Source organism: Trichomycterus rosablanca, chromosome 15, assembly GCF_030014385.1.
Source record: "Trichomycterus rosablanca isolate fTriRos1 chromosome 15, fTriRos1.hap1, whole genome shotgun sequence".
Classification (NCBI taxonomy): Eukaryota; Metazoa; Chordata; class Actinopteri; order Siluriformes; family Trichomycteridae; genus Trichomycterus; species Trichomycterus rosablanca.
Window position 1 is genome coordinate 14,822,933 of NC_086002.1, and position 20,841 is coordinate 14,843,773.

Below are 20,841 nucleotides of genomic sequence, written 5' to 3' on the forward strand. Positions count from 1 at the left end.
GCACAGTCAGCCATGTTTGAACAGCCTCCTTATCGGGAGCACACACAGGATGACGTAAAATGCGTCTATGTAGAGAGAGAGCTAGCTTTTCGAACACACCCCCCTTGTCTGCAGAACTTTATCAAGTTCTTTCTCCTGTTCGTGTGCACGCTGTCCACTACGCATCTTGACCAATCACGTGCGGCTTTAACAGAAAAAAAAACGGGGGAAAAAAACGAAAAAAAAAAAACGAATCCCATCGTTCACTTTAAAGAGCCGGCTCTTAGAGCCGGATCGTTCGCGACCGACCCATCACTAGCAGAAATCCGCGGTTTATATTTAGACATGCTTGCAAATAAAATCCGCGATAGAGTGAAGCCGCAAAAGTCGAAGCGCGATATAGCGAGGGATTACTGTATTTCAAACAGTGCCCACTGTAATACATCAACTAAACAAGACAAAAAAAAACAAGTATTTATGAAAAAATGTGAGAAATGTTCAGCATTTTTTATAATACCAGGTCTGTTTTATTTTTAAAATTTGCAATAGTTTGCACTATTGAGAAAAAATGTTACATGATGTTCTTCATGCATGTTGTTTTGCCTAAAATATGGTTCTGATTTATTATTATAAAGAGCGAAAATAATAAATGTTAAACAGCCTAAATTAAACATTTTGATAATGTTCCTATGACGGTGTAAGACCCGTTATATTTTTATAGGTGTAAACACCCGCCAAAGCAACCCCCACCCTATGCCTTCCGCCAACCAGCCAGCCCAGGGTGTTCCTTATTTCCAGTTCTGAAAGTTGGCAACCCTACATGTGAGTAGCAACCAGCTAATACTGCTAAAACTGGTAAACTAAGACTTACGTTTCTGAATTCATGCTCCAGTACATGATGTCGTCTGTGATCCATGGGTTGCTGGGAAGGCAGCCTTGCATTATGGGATCATGGTTCTGGTACTGTTTACTGTACTTCACAAAACTACACATACACACCCGGTTATCAGAGAAACGTCTAGAAATTCAGCACAGAATATAATTATACACTGATCATCCATAACATTAAAACCACCTCCTTGTTTCTACACTCACTGTCCATTTTATCAGCTCCACTTACCATATAGGAGCACTTTGTTGTTCTACAATAACTGACTGTAGTCCACTTGTTACTCTACATACTTTTTTAGCCTGCTTTCACCCTGTTCTTCAATGGTCAGAACCCCCATAGGACCACTACAAAGCAGGTATTATTTAGGTGGATGATTCTCAGCACTGCAGTAACACTGACATGGTGGTGGTGTGTTAGTGTGTGTTGTCCTGGTATGAGTGGATCAGACACAGCAGCACTGCTGGAGTTTTTAAATACCGTGTCCACTCACTGTCCACTCTATTAGACCCTCCTACCTAGTTGGTCCACCTTGTAGATGTAAAGTCAGAGACGATCGCTCATTTATTGCTGCTGTTTTAGTTGGTCATCTTCTAGACCTTCATCAGTGGTCAAAGGACGCTGCCCACGGGATGCTGTTGGCTGGATATTTTTGGTTGGTGGACTATTTTCAGTCCAGCAGTGACAGGGAGGTGTTTAAAAACTCCAGCAGCGCTGCTGTGTCTTATCCACTTATACCAGCACAACACACACTAACACACCACCATCATGTCAGTGTTACTGCAGTGCTGAGAATGATCCACCACCCAAATAATACCTGCTCTGTAGTGGCCCTTGGAGGCAAGCTGTAGCATAGTGGATAAGGTACTGGTCAAGTAATCATAAGGTCGCTGGTTCAAGCCCTACCACTGCCAGGTTGCTGCTGTTGGGACCTTGAGCAAGGCCCTTAAGCCCCAATTGCTCAGACTGTATACTGTAACTGAACTGTAAGTCACTTTGGATAAAGGTGTCTGCTAAATGCCAAAAATGTAAATGTAAAATGTAAATGGTCCTGGGAGAGTCCTGACCATTGAAGAACAGCATGACAGGGGGATAACAAAGTATACAGAGAAACAGATGGACTACAGTCAGTAATTGTAGAACTACAAAGTGCTTCTATATGGTAAGTGGAGCTGATAACATGGACAATGTGTGTTTTCATATTATGGCTGATCGGTGTATCTACTGTGTTCATTCAGATCATGATGTACCTTTCCAAACAGATTGAGGACTTGATCCGATTTCTTCCCAGGCATTTCCTAATTCGATCAACCTAACACCATTGGTCATAGATGCACACACACACACACACACACACACACACACACACACACACACACACACACACACAATAACGTATCATAGAAAAGGTTTTTTTTTTTTTTTTACAATACACTTTACAAATAAAAGACACAATATATAACCAGAAGTGTGTGACCATGAGCTTGTTAGACATCCCATTCCAAAATCATGGACATTATAATCGAGCTGACCACCACTTTGTGGCTATGGAATCAAAAAAGCATTTAAAAAAGCAGTGGTCAGCTCACTCAAGCACTGATACTGGATGCCAAAAGCATTTATTGGGGTTGAGGTCACGGCTCTGTGCAGGCCACTTAAATTCCTCCACAACAAATATCGTTTTAGACATTGCTTAGTGCACTGTTGCTACTAAGTTAGAAGCAAATAAACCTAATAGATTACTTTTATATAATGAATTTTATATAGGGCAGCATGATGGCTAAGTGGGTAGCACTGGTGCCTCACAGCAAGAAGGTCCTGGGTTCAATTCCCAGGTGGAGCAGTATATGAGTGGATTAGGGAATAAATTACACGCTTTGATGTAATGCTAATCTGTTCAGGGTGAAGATAAATGAATCATTGAACATTGAAATAAATCATTTGGTGTGGAGGAACACTTTTGGGATAAATCAAAACATCGAAAATCCTCACAAAGTTACACACACAATCTATAATCACATGGAAAGCCTTTGTACAAATCAACTCAATATTAATAGAGAATTATAAGACCAGCAAGCTTATAGTCTGGTGTCCACATAATTTTGGCCTTATCTAAGATAGATGTATCACAATGGGGTTTGTACTCATGCACTCATCCAAATATAATTACCTCTCTCCTGTAGAATGCGACGTTCTTTTCTGAAATTCAACCCGAAAAAGTCATTTTAAAAACAATTCTTTGATGTTTTACAACCCCAAATCAGAAAAAGTTGGGACAGCATAGAAAATGCAAATAGTAATAATAAAAAAACACAGAGTTTCTTATATTAACTTTGACATTTATTTCATTGCAGACAGGATGAACCTGAGATATTTTATGTTTTATCTGCTCAACTTTATTTCATTTATTAATAAACATCCATTCCTAAAAAAGTTGGGACAGTAAAGCATTTACTTGCTATTTCTTTTCACCACACTTACAAGACGTTTTGGCCCCGAGGAGACCAAGTCATTTAGTGTTTCAGCTTTTATTTTGTCTCATTCTTCCTGCAAACACGTCTTAAGATGTGCAACAGTACGGGGTCGTTGTCCCATTTTTAATTTAAAAATTCTCCACACATTCTCTATTGGGGACAGGTCAGGACTGCAGGCAGGCCAGTCCAGTACCCGTACCCTCTTCTTCCACAGCCGTGCCTTTGTAATGTGTGCAGCATGTGGTTTTGCATTGTGTTGTTGAAAAATGCATGGACGAAAAATTCATCTGACCACAATACACGTTTCCACTGTGTGATGGTCCATCCTAGATGCCTCAAAGCCCAGAGAAGTCGACGTTGCTTCTGGACATGGTTAACTATAAATAAGGCTTCTTTTTTGCACAGTAAAGTTTTAAGTGGCATTTGTGCATGTAACTCTATTGTAGTGCTGGACAAAGGTTTGCCAAAGAGTGGGGGTTCTTGATGCAGTGCCGTCTGAGGGATCGAAGATCACGGGAGTTCGACTTGCACCCTTGGTCTTTATGCACTGAAATTTCTCCTGATTCCTTGAATGGTTTAATGATATTATGCACTGTAGAGGGAGGAATATGCAAATCCCTTCCAATCTTTCCTTGAGGTACATTGTTTTTAAACATTTCAATCATTTTCTCACGCATTTGTTGACAAACTGGAGATCCTCTGATCATCTTTGCTCATCAAAGACTCAGCCTTTCCTGGATGCTGCTTTTGTACCAAACCATGATTACAATCACCTGTTGACATCACCTGTTTAAAATCGCATCATTACTTAGTTTTTTCACCTCATTACTGGCCCTAAATTGCCCTTGTCCCAACTTTTTTGGAATGTGTTGCAGGCCTGAAATGCAGGAATGAATGTTTATTAATAAATGAAATGAAGTTGAGCAGACAAAACATAAAATATCTTGGGTTCAAACTGTCTGCAATCAAATAAAAGTCAAAGTAAATGTAAGGAACACTGCATTTTTATTTTATTTGCATTTTCCATACTGTCCCAACTTTTTATGATTTGGGGTTGTATATTTATTCACAACAAGAAACACAGCCACTACAATATACCATTGAGGTCAAATTGCACTGTGTGGGTATACAATTACTGACTGTAGATCTGTACACATTTTAGACCAAACACCAGACCCATCGTTGTAAAGGGGCCCCTACTGACCAAATATTATTTGAATAGCTGTCAATTCCCAGCACTTCAGTAATAACAAGAACATGGTAATGCCATTAGTGTAATGTGTTGTACTAGTAGTTGTATTACTTGAAGCAGTGTTGTTAGGTGTGGGTGTACATTACATTTTGAGGCTAGAGCTATATAAATGGGGCAGTGATAACCCATTTGTTAAGGTAGTGAACTAGTAATTTGAAGGTTTCTGGTTTGAGCCCCATCACTGGTGGGAACAAGTAGTTAAAACAGCTCTGACCCAGTAAGACATGGCCTTTACGAGACCTCTAAAGGTGACCTGTGGTGTCTGGTACCAGGACATTCCCAGTACATTCTATGTCTTATGAGGTGCATCATCCAACAGTGCATCCCTGCGCCACAAGATCTACAGGAAAACCGAACAGTCGACTCTCTTCTTTTGCTTCAATTCATTTCCGACACCTACATGCCTAATGTAGGTGCTTTCAATGGTGGACAGAAGTTAGCATGGGACTGGCCTGTGACTATGCAGCCCAAAACACAGAAAAGTTTGATGCACTGTCTGTTTTAACACAGTCATTTCATCAAAAAGTCTTGGCCGCCCATCACCCTGTCAGCAGTTGTCCCTCTTCGGACCACTGTTGGTAGGTTCTCACCTCTTGCTGTATTGAAAATACAATCAGGTCTGAGTTTTGGTCTACTTCGAGTAACTACCATCATCCCAGCATTTCAAATCAGTGGCGATTTCTCTAAGACTGCAAGGGAAGCTCAGCTTCCCCTAAAATGTCAAAAATTAAATGGTCAAATATGTACAGTTGTGTTAGAACACGTTCATCTCGAAGACGAGTTAATTCAGAATCAGCTACTTATCAGAAATCGACTGACTCTATCTACTTTCCCGTAGCTCAATGCATTTGCCCGCAGAAGCTGAGCTGCATGGGAGGGTTTTTTTCATTGCTTCGAAACTCGTCGGTCATTGGATAAATGCCACGATTTTGTCCCGCCCCCGGACGCTGAGCATCTCTGGGGGTGAATGGAGCTGTGGGCGGGTCTGGACGCTGAGCTTCTGCAAGATGATTGGATCAGTCGAAAGGCTGAATCCTGTTTTGATTGACAGCTATCACTTGGAGCTTCAGTCCCATCGCGGATTTTGCGAGTGAAGTCGAAAGACAAACTGCATCCCATTTCAGGCCATTTTCTTGAAAAGGAACAGAGGGCACAATTTATATATAAATAAATTGACAAATTTTATGATGTAAGCCGACAATGAGCTTCCCCTGTTTGAAAGACCAGCAGCCGCCACTGTTTCAAATATGCCTAAAGGTAACATGCATTACGTTTCTATTTTTGGGGATTGGTCATAACGTTTTGACACCAGCGTATAACATATTTTTGTTTCAAAATGTTGGGTTCTAAACACAGAACATCTAAAATTTGTACATGAGATTATGAACCAAATGCACAAATATAAGAACACAAAAAAAAGAATGTAAATCTTTATTTTTAAAGGTAAATACTTACTTGAGTACGGTTCCAAGCAAATGGGAGAAGAACAGAGATAATCAGAACCATTCAGCAAATATTTCATCACGACACAAATGAGGAACTGTAATACATCTGGTGTGGGTTCCTTTAGGAACAGTAGATGCAATGTTGCAAATGCACTGTACTTATTCATTTTACTTTCTTTTTCTCCAAGTTTAGCATAGCCAGTTTGTCTTCCGCTACTCCAAAGAGAGTATATTTGAGAAGTCCACCGACCCTCTTTACTCTGGTGAGGCCAGTCTCACACATGGAGAGTCACACGCTGATCCTCCACCTCGATACAGGTGCCTTGGGATACTAATTGGGATCCTTACACACCGTCAAAGACCCCAAGCCTTTTTTACTTTAGTCTTTTCTTACCCAGTAGACTAGTGCCCAATTTTGTCTGCTGAAACACTGCCAATTGTGCCTGCTAGGGGGCGCCCAGCAGACCGGTAGCAGAGCTGAGATTCAAACTCCCAGTGCTGCTGTGCTATTGGCTATGCCACCTGAGCTCCATATTTACCAAATCCTGATTAATATACAGTACTTTAAATACAGGAACTTACTTTTGGTGTATGCTACTACATAACAGTATATGACCAAAAGAATGTGGACACTTGACCACTGGCACCAACATCTTCTGTGTGAATATCTGTACATTAAGTCAAAGCAGCACTTGCCTTTAATCGAAGTTAAGTAATTCATCCTAATGCCAAGTTCACACTACATGACTGGATCTCTTGTAATCGGGGGTCTTTCAAGTCGTTGTGTATTCCACACTACACAACTGATCAGTGATAGGGGGTTTTACACTACACGATCTATCACTAAATGGAATTGCAGACGAGCTTCTCTGATCTCCCAAACTATGTTTTGTCATGAAAACAAATGCAAGAAATGACGAAAGGTTTTATTATAGCACGTCCAAAAATGCACATCAACAAGTAGCAAGCGATCAGTGTAAAATGACAGATAAATAAATGAATCTGAGTGGATTGGGCTACACGAACAGCACGGATTGTTCTATAGTGAGTTGGAGGTTAATAAATATATTTGCAATGCAACATTGGTGTTATGTTTTGTAGAGAACGATCAGGTCAGAAATACTGTAAAACTTGTGTGTGTGCCGAAGTATTGTGATATAAACTATATTAAGCCCCTGTCACACCTGTTTACACTCCTCCCTTGCATTTCCCCTCACCCCGTATCTTGTGTTCTCATTGGCTGTTCAACATAGCACTCAATGCCAGCTGGGCATCTCAGATCCAGATATTTGACATGCTAGATATATTTCTTCAGTCTCTTCGAGCCGCTCGGATCAACACATAGCGATTGAGAGCGGAGTTTCGATTGCCGAGCAAACGCGAGTTGCTCCCGAGCCTGCAAATCTAGCGCCGACCATTCACCGAGCGAAAATCAGGGCAAAAATCGTGTAGTGTGAACTATGCATAAGGATATTTGGTGGGGTTGAGATCAGGGCTTTGTGCATGCCACTAAAGTTTCTTACCACGTAATTAGTCAAACCATGTCTTTATAGACCTCGTTTTGTGCACAGTCATGCTACAACAGTAAAAGATCTTTTCCAAACTGTTGTTTGAAAGGTGATTTATAAGTGGTCTGAAAACATATTATACACCTGTTAGCGATTGTTGTACCTGAAACATTTACTGTTAATCATTATCAGGGGTGTCCACATACAGTACTTTTAATCATATAGTGTAACTTAAGGCAGCTGTTGGATTCTGTCCTTCTAAATGAACTGTTTAGTACTGAAAGAATAAAAAAAAGTCAACCTACAAGTTGCACCCGTGTGTTTGCGATGTTTCTTTTCTCTGGTCCAAGATCCAAAATGTCCATTGCACCAGGCTAAAAAGAACAAAAACAAAGTAAAAACCCATTTTTCGAAAAGTTAAGACATTTTATATAATGCAGTAAAACCAAAAAGCTGTAATTTGTTAATTCTCTTAAACTATTATTTAACTGATAAAACTACAAAGCTGCTTTGGCTGACCAACTTAAATGGATCTTTCAGTATTCAATGTAACACACTCAAACAATTACTGACAGGCAAAATAAAAGTGACGAGGTGACAGTATATTCAAGTTTTACTGTTCTGAAATATTTTACAATAAGCAGGTGACTTATTTGGTATCATGATTTGGTATCCACCAAAGGCTCAGTCATAGCAAGCAGATGGGTTGTAGCTCACCACGTTTTTGCTAAACTTTGTTAAAGACTTGTTTATCAGTTAAAAAATCCGTAACGACCAAGTTAAAACATGCTTTAGAGTTTATTAAATTAATTAAAGTCAAAACTAGCATTTATTATACACAGAAGCATTCAGATGCTTTATTGAATACTTTGCAAAGGCCTCTTTGGCAGCAATTACAGCTGCAAGTCTTCTTAAATACAACCACATCTGTGGAGAGACCTGAGCATCAAATCTGACAGAGCTTAAGAGAATCTGCCATGAAGAAGAGGATAAACTGCCCAAATCCAGGTAAGCAAAGCTTGTAACAGCTGCCAAAGAAGCTTCTACAAAGTATTGAATAAGGGGTCTGAATACTTCTGAGAATTATACAAACAGTTATATAAAAGTCAAAGAGTCTAAATACTTTCCAAATCCAGAGATACTTCATTCCAGTCATCTGATAACGATTTGGATAACGAATGGCACTTTTTAATGGTTTGGGACACTACTGGGGGATGACCGAGGCCCCGTGATGGAATAGTGTCCTGTCCAGGGTGTGGTACTGCATTGCACCCAGTAATTCTGGGGAAACCGGACTGTGACCCTTAACAGAATAAAGCAGTGATAAAAAAAAATCCAGAGATACTTAATTCCAGTCATCTGATAACAATTTGGCCCCCATCAAAGTCTTCAGGTCTTGATGCTGATCATATAGGCTGCATTCAACATGTAAACTATGAGTAACTACCATTAGCCCAGCATTGTATGTCTCTCTGACTGTCAAACAGGTGATAGTCCTATTTTTTGGGCAAAAAGAACCAAGTACTTGCAGACAATTGTTTGTACAGATTATCTTAAAACTAAAACCTACTTAGAAATAGTTTCAAGTAACATTGCAGTGAGGATCAGTGCTACCCTGACCAGCACAAGTCGGTTTCTGCCAAATGCCGATCTGTTGGTGTTTTAAGGCACAGTAAATCATGGTCAATGACCAGCAATAACGTGTTTAAAACATATTAAATGCTGGATGCCATCTAGTATGTGGGTTCTCAGCTCCAAGTTTAATTATTTTGTTGTCTTAGTTCACCTAGCTGTAACTGTTACATTGTTTTGGGACCATAACTACAGTGTATCACAAAAGTGAGTACACCCCTCACATTTCTGCAGATATTTAAGTATATCTTTTCATGGGACAACACTGACAAAATGACACTTTGACACAATGAAAAGTAGTCTGTGTGCAGCTTATGTAACAGTGTAAATTTATTCTTCCCTCAAAATAACTCAATATACAGCCATTAATGTCTAAACCACCGGCAACAAAAGTGAGTACACCCCTAAGAGACTACACCCCTAAATGTCCAAATTGAGCACTGCTTGTCATTTTTCCTCCAAAATGTCATGTGATTTGTTAGTGTTACTAGGTCTCAGGTGTGCATAGGGAGCAGGTGTGTTCAATTTAATAGTACATCTCTCACACTCTCTCATACTGGTCACTGAAAGTTCCAACATGGCACCTCATGGCAAAGAACTCTCTGAGGATCTTAAAAGACGAATTGTTGCGCTACATGAAGATGGCCAAGGCTACAAGAAGATTGCCAACACCCTGAAACTGAGCTGCAGCACAGTGGCCAAGATCATCCAGCATTTTAAAAGAGCAGGGTCCACTCAGAACAGACCTCGCGTTGGTCGTCCAAAGAAGCTGAGTGCACGTGCTCAGCGTCACATCCAACTGCTGTCTTTGAAAGATAGGCGCAGGAGTGCTGTCAGCATTGCTGCAGAGATTGAAAAGGTGGGGGGTCAGCCTGTCAGTGCTCAGACCATACGCCGCACACTACATCAAATTGGTCTGCATGGCTGTCACCCCAGAAGGAAGCCTCTTCTGAAGTCTCTACACAAGAAAGCCCGCAAACAGTTTGCTGAAGACATGTCAACAAAGGACATGGATTACTGGAACCATGTCGTATGGTCTGATGAGACCAAGATTAATTTGTTTGGTTCAGATGGTCTCAAGCATGTGTGGCGGCAATCAGGTGAGGAGTACAAAGATAAGTGTGTCATGCCTACAGTCAAGCATGGTGGTGGGAATGCCATGGTTTGGGGCTGCATGATTGCAGCAGGTGTTGGGGAGTTACATTTCATTGAGGGACACATGAACTCCAATATGTACTGTGAAATACTGAAGCAGAGCATGATCCCCTCCCTCCGGAAACTGGGTCGCAGGGCAGTGTTCCAGCATGATAATGACCCCAAACACACCTCTAAGACGACCACTGCTTTATTGAAGAGGCTGAGGGTAAAGGTGATGGACTGGCCAAGCATGTCTCCAGACCTAAACCCAATAGAACATCTTTGGGGCATCCTCAAGCGGAAGGTGGAGGAGCGCAAAGTCTCGAATATCCGCCAGCTCCGTGATGTCGTCATGGAGGAGTGGAAAAGCATTCCAGTGGCAACCTGTGAAGCTCTGGTAAACTCCATGCCCAGGAGAGTTAAGGCAGTTCTAGGAAATAATGGTGGCCACACAAAATATTGACACTTCTGGAACTTTCACTAAGGGGTGTACTCACTTTTGTTGCCGGTGGTTTAGACATTAATGGCTGTATATTGAGTTTTTTTGAGGGAAGAATAAATTTACACTGTTATATAAGCTGCACACAGACTACTTTTCATTGTGTCAAAGTGTCATTTTGTCAGTGTTGTCCTATGAAAAGATATACTTAAATATCTGTAGAAATGTGAGGGGTGTACTCACTTTTGTGATACACTGTACATCTAATACTCTGCCTAATTACTGAGTTTAGATATTTTGACAACACATATTGGTATATAAATTATTTATATAAAATACATTAAAAAGCCCATTTCCTTTTCCAGCATGACTGCACCCCTGTAACCAGAGCAAGGTACACAAAGGCCTTAAATGTGGAGAAACTCAAGTGGCCTGTACAGAGCCTTTACCTAAAGCCAACTTAACATCTGGCTTGCAAAGATCCAGTTTCCAAAAGTGTTATCATAAACAGTAACATCAGTGTCTCACAAATGTTCTTTTGACAGAATGGGCACAAATCCCACAGACACACTCCAAAATGTATTATATGTATTATATGAATATGTTTATCAATGCTCAGGGATTTGGAATAGGATGTCCAACAAGCTTTGGTCAGCAGTCCTTATATCTTTGTCCAGAAAGTGTACATTAAAACAAAAAATCACTTGATGGAATGAAATGGCCTTGATCCAAATCCAACCCGGATTAAGCCATAATTTTCGGATAATGTTTCCACTGATGGTTCCACGTGTATAGACGCCTTTCCATTTTAGACCCTCTCTCTCTCTCTCTCTTTAACACACACTTTTCAGTAATGGAATCCTCTTAAGCCCTTGAGCAGAAGCTGGAGCCATTAAAGAGAAAGCCCTGGTCATCTGACCTGCCATCTGAAACACACAACTGCATAAACACAACACTGCACCACCATCCTTTATTATTCATCGTAATAATCTCATGCTCATGGTTCCTTTCTTCATCCTAACCATCGCCTTCTGGAACAGTTGGGTCATTTTGTAAGATGCAGTAAAAACAAACATCTGTGATTGGTTCATTATTTTAATTATTTAACAATATAGAAAGAAAAGATTTTCAATGTTTTCACTGATCAGCGTCATTGTATTGTGTAATTATAAACAAATGCAGAATTTAATGCCTGCAACACACTCAAAAAAGTTGGGACAAAGGCATCTTTACCACTGTATTCCATCACCTTTTCTATTAATGAGACTTTTTAATGGTTTGGGAACTGAGGACGCTAATTGTTGGAGTTTTGTAACAATTCTGGAATGACCGTCATGACCGTCCTGTCCAGGGTGTTTTACTGCATTGCGCCCAGTGATTCTTTTGAAACTGGACCCACTGTGACCCTTAAAGCAGTGATAAAATAAAAATGAATAAATAAATGAATGAATAAATGAATGCAGGAAGGGGGGGTAACTTTTTATGACACAGTATTTCCATTTCATAACTTATTTTCTTTTCTTCTTCTCTTTTGACATATTCCTTTCCCAACCCCCCTTCTTAAATGGAACTGCTGCTTTTAAACACTGAATATTTCATAAGTACAGACGGTCCATAAATATAAAAGCATATGAGGATTATTTTAACAGATGAAAAATGTTTTTTCCTAGACAATAAATCATACAGTATATTAACTTTTGACCAATATACTACACTGCCAAAAGTATGTGGACACCTGAAAATTACTTTGTTATACATACCATACCAGAACTCTAGGCAATAATAAACATTGTACACTTTTCTGTAGAACTGTACAAATTCACATGTACAAATGTACAAAAGTCAAACAAGCATTTGTGCACTGATGCTGGAAAAAGACCTAGTTTTTAGTGGACGTTCCAATTCATCCTAAAGGTCTTCATGAACCATGCTTTGGCAAGGAAACAAGAAAATTACCTTTCCCAAATTGTGGTAACATTTACATAACATTTATGGCATTTAGCAGATGCTTTTATCCAAAGTGACTTACAGTCTAAGCAATTAAGGGTTAAGGGCCCAACAGTGGCAAACTGGCATTGGTGGGGTTTGAACCAGTGACCTTCAGCTGTCTAGTCCAGTACCTTAACCACTAGGCTACAACTGCTCTATAATGTTTCTGCACTGGAGAATGCGGGCATCGATTCCGCTACCTCTCGCATGCTAAGCGAGTGCGATACCATTTGAGCTATTTCCCCTTACAAACAAAGCCTAAATTCTAACATTTCTTTTAAATAATTTGATTTGATGTAAATTTTTTTCACAACTGTTAGCAATGGGTATAGCTTTGGAGGGGTGTCCACAAACTTTCGGCAATACAGCACATACTGTATCTAGTCACTTTACAAAGATGTTTACAGGTACAAACATATGCCACAAATGTTTATGTAAATTAGTTGATAGTATACAGTGGTTAGCAAAATGTGTTGATGAAACACCTAACTAAATCATTACAATTAGGGCTGCCACTAACAACCATTTTTCTATCGATTAATCTATAGACTATTTTATCAATTATTTGATTAATCTAACGATTAATTTTCCTTCAAAATATTTATTCAGAATCTCATATAAGCTTCTTTTATTTTAACAACAAACTGTATGGCATAATAATATGGCACAAAACTAAATGTAAACAGGGTTTATGTCCATATTATCCAATTCTCAAGTGCTCCATATTATACAAAGTGCAACATGTGTTCATAGCATTCTGTACACAAAGCAAAGTGCTTCAACTTATAGCAGAAATAAGTCCAATGTACAGTAAAGACAGAATGAGCCCAGATTCTAACCTACACATTCACTTAAAACTTATTTCAAATTTTAAGTGGTGTAAACAAAGGGGTAAGTGTTAATTCACATGAGAAGGTTTTTGCGCTTTAATCGCCGCGGCAACCACAAAAATCACGAGCCCAATGCAGCAAAGTGTGTGGCGGTCTAACTGAACTCGCTAAGACATATGGTATTCCAAGATCTCCACGATTAAGAAGCGTAATGAAACAATATAGAAGTAAAAATGCACCCTAAATGAACTTGCTAAGGAATACGGTATTCTAGGATCTCCGCGATTAAGAAGCTTAATGAAACAATATAGATGTGCAATATGGCGCTAGTGCTACTGTGGTACCATCAAAGCTTTGCACAGTGTACAAACCACCTTTTTGTTTCCTGCCAGTTTTAAGTATTCCCAAACTTTGGATGATTTGGGGCTTGGAAAACTTTTAGCTTTTCATTGAAAGCTCTCTACAGTCGGTCTCTGACTGCTGCAGACGGCATTTTTTAAGACTGCGCTTAATGCCGCCAACCAGTGACTGGACCAAATACGACTTAGGTCATGCACGCAGCAAGTAGTGCTGAGGGAAATCATATGAACGGTTGTATAATTGGAAACGTTGTATAAAATAAAAAGGATCATTTATAAACATAGTTTTAAAAATGATGCATCGACTTAAAATATTGACGTTGACACATTTTAGCGTCGACATCATCGACTAGGTCGACCAATCGCAGCAGCCCTAATTACAATAGGTGTCCACATACATTTGGCCATAAAGTGATTATTTTATTTGTTTGGTTAGATTACTAGAACTGTGACTGTAAGTACACATTTAAAGGTCAGGCCAATACTGTCAAAAATGAATCATAAATAAAGTTAAAAGGTTGCTAAGGCTAACAGCTGTGAGTGTCTATAGAGTGCATAGAATGTGCTAAACTCACCGGGGGTCTGTTGACTAACCAGTATGCTTGTTCTTGACACTCCAGAACAATGCGATCAGCCTTTCGACGAAGTTTGGATGCCCTGGGAAGAGGGCAAAAACACCACTTTAGAAACATAAAAACATGCAACGTCAAATTGCTACATCGCAGCAATGCTAATGCTACAAACGCTAAAGTAAATATTGCGGTACTGCTGGATTACTTTCATTTTTACCATGTTAACTTAGGTATCTGTTAATCTTGTTAAACATACACTATAGGTAAAATGTGGCCACTTTATAGCCAAACGTATGTGAACACCTGACCATGAGCATGTTCATTTTATTTACCTGTTAACAAAGGGCTAAATGTGGCTAAAACAACTATGCTCCATCATTTAGCTCACCTAGCTCTGTAAATGAATAATCTTTGAAGATTCTGACAACTTATCCATCAGCATGGGGTAACAAATTGGGTTTTCTTGCCCCTGATACTGTGTACAGGGGTGCAGCCAAAACAACCCTATTTACTATACACTGATCAGCCATAACACTAAAACCACCACCTTGTTTCTACACTCACTGTCCATTTTATCAGCTCCACTTACCATATAGAAGCACTTTGTAGTTCTAAAATTACTGACTGTAGTCCATCTGTTTCTCTGCATGCTTTGTCAGCCTCCTTTCATGCTGTTCTTCAATGGTCAGGACTCTCCCAGGACCACTACAGAGTAGGTATTATTTAGGTGGTGGATCATTCTCAGCACTGCAGTGACAATGACATGGTGGTGGTGTGTTAGTGTGTTGTGCTGGTATGAGTGGATAAGACACAGCAGCACTGATGGAGATTTTAAACACCTCACTGTCACTGCTGGACTGAGAATAGTCCACCAACCACACATATATCCAGCCAACAGCGCCCCGTGGGCAGTGTCCTGTGAACACTGATGAAGGTCTAGAAGATGACCAACTCAAACAGCAGCAATAGATGAGCGATCGTCTCTGACTTTACATCTACAAGGTGAACCAACTAGGTAGGAGTGTCTAATAGAGTGGATAGTGAGTGGACACGGCATTTAAGAACTCCAGCAGCGCTGCTGTGTCTGATCCACTCACACCAGCACAACACACACTAACACACCACCACCATGTCATTGTCACTGCAGTGCTGAGAATGATCCACCACCTAAATAATACCTGCTCTGTAGTGGTCCTGTGGGAGTCCTGACCATTGAAGAACAGGGTGAAAGCAGGTTAAAAAGGTATGTAAAGACGTAGATGGAATAATTACTACAGTCAGTAATTGTAGAACAACAAAGTGCTTCTATATGGTAAGTGGAGCTGATAACATGGACAGTGAGTGTAGAAACAAGGTGGTGCTTTTAATGATATGGCTGATTAGTGTATATAGGCACAGACAAATCACCAGCTGTAGTCAATCACTAGTAAGGAATTAGGAGGCCAGACTACAAAAGTTAATTGACATTCTAGAAGCTTCCACATCACGAAATGAATAATCCAACAATAACACGTGCACTGTTTTGCAGTGCAGTTTTGTTTCATTCCACTTAGAACATAACTCATAAAGTATATAAACTTTTGTCTAATATACTATATGGCCAATAGTATGTAGACACCTGACCATGACTTGGTTAGACATACCATACCAGAACCCTAGTCGATAATAAAGTTGGCGTGTCCACTGTTCTTCAAGGCTGTAAAAACTTGGACCTGTCTGATCAAACAAGCATTTGAGAGCTCAGGCACTGATTTTGAAAAAAAGACCTGGTTCTCAGTGAACGTTCCAATCCATCCCAAAGGTTTACATAAACCATGCTTTGGCAATAGGGGCACAGTAGCCAAGCAAGGGAAATGGAACAACTGTTAGAATGGGTATAGCTTTGTAGGGATGTCCACATACTTGTTTTTTTTAAATGCATTTTCTCCCCATTTTCCTCATGATTTAGAGCACTCAATTTGTTGTCTTCCGCTGCTGAGAGATACCAGATTGCATCCGAGGAGAGCATGTCGCTGTACATGCCTCTTCCGACACGTGCACAGCCTTCCTTTTCCCACCCCTTCCTGCTGCACAGGTGTCTCTTCCGCCAATCAGGGTCCTTACACAGCGTATAAAGTCCCACCCACCCACACATAGTCCGGCCCCCACCCTGCAGATACGGTGGCCAATTAGTATCTGCTGCAGGCACTGCCAATTATGCCCACCAGATGGCGCCCAGCCGACCGGTGGCAACACCGAGTTTCGAACCGAGGAGTTCAGAAAATGTCCACATACTTTTGGTGATACATCACATGTCTGGTCAGTTTTCTTTAACTTCCACTTAGCATGGAGTGCAGACAAACTGTCTACAGCCCTGCATACTGAGAACATTCTGAGTCTCAGAATCTTGAGCTCCAGTGCTCATTTTCTCAGTCAGTTCAAAGCTAATTTGATCAATCCGCCATTTAGAGTTCACAATGTGAGTTCAATGATTTAAATTATGCTGTTGCAGATGTACTCAGAAACCTTGCAATAGTTCAATGTGAATAATCTACATAGAAAACATCTGTATAAAGCTCCATGCATCTGGAAACAACCAAGCTGGACACAGAAAGTATGACGGTGTTTAAGTACAATTCTCTTCTGCATGCACCAATGGTGAAAGCTAAAACTAGTACACACACTCATGGCCTTTTTATGGCATTTATGGACAAATGCCTAGTCCTCTGTAACAGCATTGATCTACTCATGCGCACTGAGGAAGTACATTAGTCAAGGACTCCATGGCTAATGGTTTTTTTTGCAAGGCTAATGGAAGAGGCTTTAGGCACTGTTTAGATTGTAGAGGTTTTAGTTCTGCAACTGTGGGAAAAAAGATATTACATTTTTGTTACTAGAACCATATTTATTAAATTGGGCCAGACATTTGCCTACAGTATCCAATTGAAGTGGTGTTGAAAATTCCATGATGGCAATTACTTTAGTGTCATGGCCTTCCAATTCCTTGTTAATGATTAAGATTGAATACAGCTGGGTTTTTCTTTGTGCCCATATAAAAAGATTAGCATTACCTGCACTCATTGAAAAGTACTTGGAACAGTTGTCTCTTGACGAGGTCAGGAATAAAACCCAAACTGTCACCTTATACTGAAAAGACATTTGTGATGGTGGGATGTAAGAACCACAGAATCTAGAAGATACTACAACCACTCTTCACTGTCAAGCAAGCTTTACATACTCATGGGCTTAGAGGTTGCTAGGCATTGTAGAGAGGTTCTACAATTACTGACTGTAGTCCATCTGTTTCTCTACAAACATTTTAGCCTCCTTTCACCCTGTTCTGCAATGTTCAGGACCCCTACAGGACCACCACAGAGCAGGTATTATTTAGGTGGTGGATCATTCTCAGCACTGCAGTGACACTGACATGGTGGTGGTGTGTTAGTGTGTGTTGTGCTGGTATGAGTGGATCAGACACAGCAGCGCCGCTGGAGTGTTTAAATACCGTGTCCACTCACTGTCCACTCTATTAGACACTCCTACCTAGTTGGTCCACCTTGTAGATGTGAAGTCAGAGACGATCGCTCATCTATTGCTGCGGTTTGAGTTTGTCATCTTATAGACCTTCATCAGTGGTCACAGGATGCTGCCCTTGGGGCGCTGTTGGCTGGATATTTTTGGTTGGTGGACTACTCTCAGTCCAGCAGTGACAGTGAGGTGTTTAAAAACTCCATTAGCATTGCTGTGTCTTATCCACTCATACCAGCACAACACACACTAACACACCACCACCATGTTAATGTCACTGCAGTGTTGAGAATGATCCACCACCCAAATAATACCTACTCTGTAGTGGCCCTGACAATCGAAGAGAAGCATGAAAGGGGGCTAACAAAGCATGCAGAGAAACAGGTGGACTACAGTCAGTAATTGTAGAACTACAAAGTGCTTCTATATGGTAAGTGGAGCTGATAAAATGGACAGTGAGTGTAGAAACAAGGAGGTGGTTTTAATGTTATGGCTGATTGGTGTATATATATTACTTGGTTTATTTACTTTAGGTTAGGCAGTGAATGTGATTAATATAACAAAGAAAACAATGTATGGAGCTGAGGAGATGTTTGTGTGCTTTCACAGTTGTGAGTGCTTGAGACTGGATTCAAACCAGCAACCCACTGAACCAAGGAGCAGGGCTTTACCACTTCTCTACAGGGGGAGTGGAAAAAACAGGTGGAAAAAGCACTGCAAAAGGTGTAATAAAAAAAGGCAGGAACGACAAACAAAGGAGACGCTAAAAATGGCGTACTCAAACAAAGTGAGACAATAGTACGCAGAATAAATCTAACACCAAATTATCCTCAGCCTTGAGACTGAAAACACTCCTTTAACTAAAATGTTTCTGTTCTCAGAAGTTACTAAACTTAAAGACAAAGACAGTGAGCTGAACCCTTTAAGTTCAACTCACACCTTTCACCCAGATTTTAGACCTTAGTTAATCTGTCTGCTGAGGTTTGTAACCATTGAGATTATTGTTTTTTCATTGTTTTAGCTTTCTGTTCTTTTCTCTCTTTTGTTTTGTTTGTTGTAGCTTTCCTTTCTCTTTTCACATTTTTTGCTAGTTACTATACTGTCTGCCCCTCTACAAAGGTGCAGCACTGAGCCATGGTTTGGGTGAGCTTTTTATCCAGAACCCAGCAGGTGTGTCTGATCAGCCATGATCAGCAGTAATCAGTGCTGGGGCTTCTGGGAAATAGAGCTCTGGAGAGCTGCTCCCAGCTGCTCTCTTACTGCGCCGCCCAGGCCCCCTGCTGGTGACCTGCGGCATGGACCAGCCCCTTACACTGGATGTTTTGGGTCTTTTTGGGTCTTCTGACTTGACTGTTCTTTGTTCATCAACCACTTTCTGTGGGTGTAGTCAAACTAGCCCTATTTGTATGGGACACAGAAGTCAATGGCTAAAGTTCATCTGAATCACCAGAGTATTAGGTAGCCATGCAACAAAGTTAAATAACACTATAGTACTGTCTACTCCACTCACTGGATCATCAAAGTTTCCAAAGGGTTTCATCTGGATCTTACCAGGTTGTAATGCTCTATTTGTTACTGTATCACTGGTACATTGTTTGCTTTTATTGTTGCCAACATTGAGCTAGTCCAACTAGAACTTTCACTGATGATTAAAAATTTCCCCCACACCTAATAAACAAAGCTGAATTAATAAGTGGAAAGATGATGTTCATTCACCTGAGCTGCTCTCTTGCCTGCATCACCACAAAGTCCCAGGTGTGATTGATCCTCTTATGTAAAGCATTATAACACTCCTGCAAACATAGCAAACAGATGGTAGAGAAAATGATCCTAATGGCCACAGAATCAAAACAAAACACTGTTCTTATTAAGATCTATTGAAATAAAATTGGATACATGTACCTTCTCATACTCAATGAGCTCCCCTTGCTTGCGAATGTTCTTCTTGGCCAAATAAATTGCTTTGGTGGAAAGCAAGAAGATCGGCAAATGAACAGTTAGATCTTGGGATAGAAATTTGAGTGATTGATTTGTAGCAAGGGAACTCACCATAATCCAGCTCGGAAGCAGGCCAACGGCTTGAGGTCCAGTAATATGGAGTCTGAAAGGGATGGATAAAAATTTAACAAAGAAGCTAAATGATTGAAGTGCGTTCTTGGTTGTAAGTGTGTGGGAATACAGATGAAGTCAAAATGGTATATACACCTGTACAGGAGATGTACACTATACATTTTTTATCAGCACCACTTACCATATAGAAGCACTTTGTAGTTCTACAATTACTGACTGTAGTCCATCTGTTTCTCTACATATTTCTTTAACCTGCTTTCACCCTATTATTCAATGGTCAGGACCCCCACAGGACCACTACAGAGCAGGTATTATTTAGGTGGTGGATGATTCTCAGCACTGCAGTGACACTGACATGGTGGTGGTGTGTTAGTGTGTGTTGTGCTGGTATGAGTGGATCAGGCACAGCAGCGCTGATGGAGTTTTTAAATACCGTGTCCGCTCACTGTCCACACCTACCTAGTTGGTCCACCTTGTATATGTAAAGTCAGAGAAGATCACTCATCTATTGTTGCTGTTTGAGTTGGTCATCTTTGAGATCTTCATCAGTGGTCACAGGACGCTGCCTACAGGACACTGTTGGCTGGATATATTTTTGTTTGTTGGACCAACAGTGACAGTGAGGTGTTTAAAAACTCCATCAGCGCTGCTGTGTCTGATCCACTCATACCAGCACAACACACACTAACACACCACCACCATGCCAGTGTCACTGCAGTGCTGAGAATGATCCACCACCTAAATAATACCTACTCTGTA

The 20,841-nt window shown here is 40.5% G+C and overlaps 1 protein-coding gene across 3 annotated transcripts in view; it reads right to left on the minus strand.

Moving 5' to 3' along the window:
- rgs11 (regulator of G protein signaling 11) overlaps positions 1-20,841 on the minus strand; it is a 40,939-nt gene that overhangs the window by 7,139 nt on the left and 12,959 nt on the right. The window contains exons 5-12 of one of the 3 annotated variants that reach the window (XM_063010423.1): positions 20,062-20,113; positions 19,915-19,973; positions 19,729-19,805; positions 14,509-14,590; positions 7,853-7,921; positions 3,039-3,062; positions 2,119-2,180; positions 851-964 (exon numbers count right to left, since the gene is read on the minus strand). In XM_063010423.1, the coding sequence (XP_062866493.1) occupies positions 851-964; positions 2,119-2,180; positions 3,039-3,062; positions 7,853-7,921; positions 14,509-14,590; positions 19,729-19,805; positions 19,915-19,973; positions 20,062-20,113 (539 nt within the window). Of the gene's footprint in view, positions 1-850; positions 965-2,118; positions 2,181-3,038; positions 3,068-7,848; positions 7,922-14,508; positions 14,591-19,728; positions 19,806-19,914; positions 19,988-20,061; positions 20,114-20,841 lie in introns of all 3 variants that reach the window. The other 2 variants (XM_063010422.1, XM_063010424.1) reach the window with 2 other exon arrangements.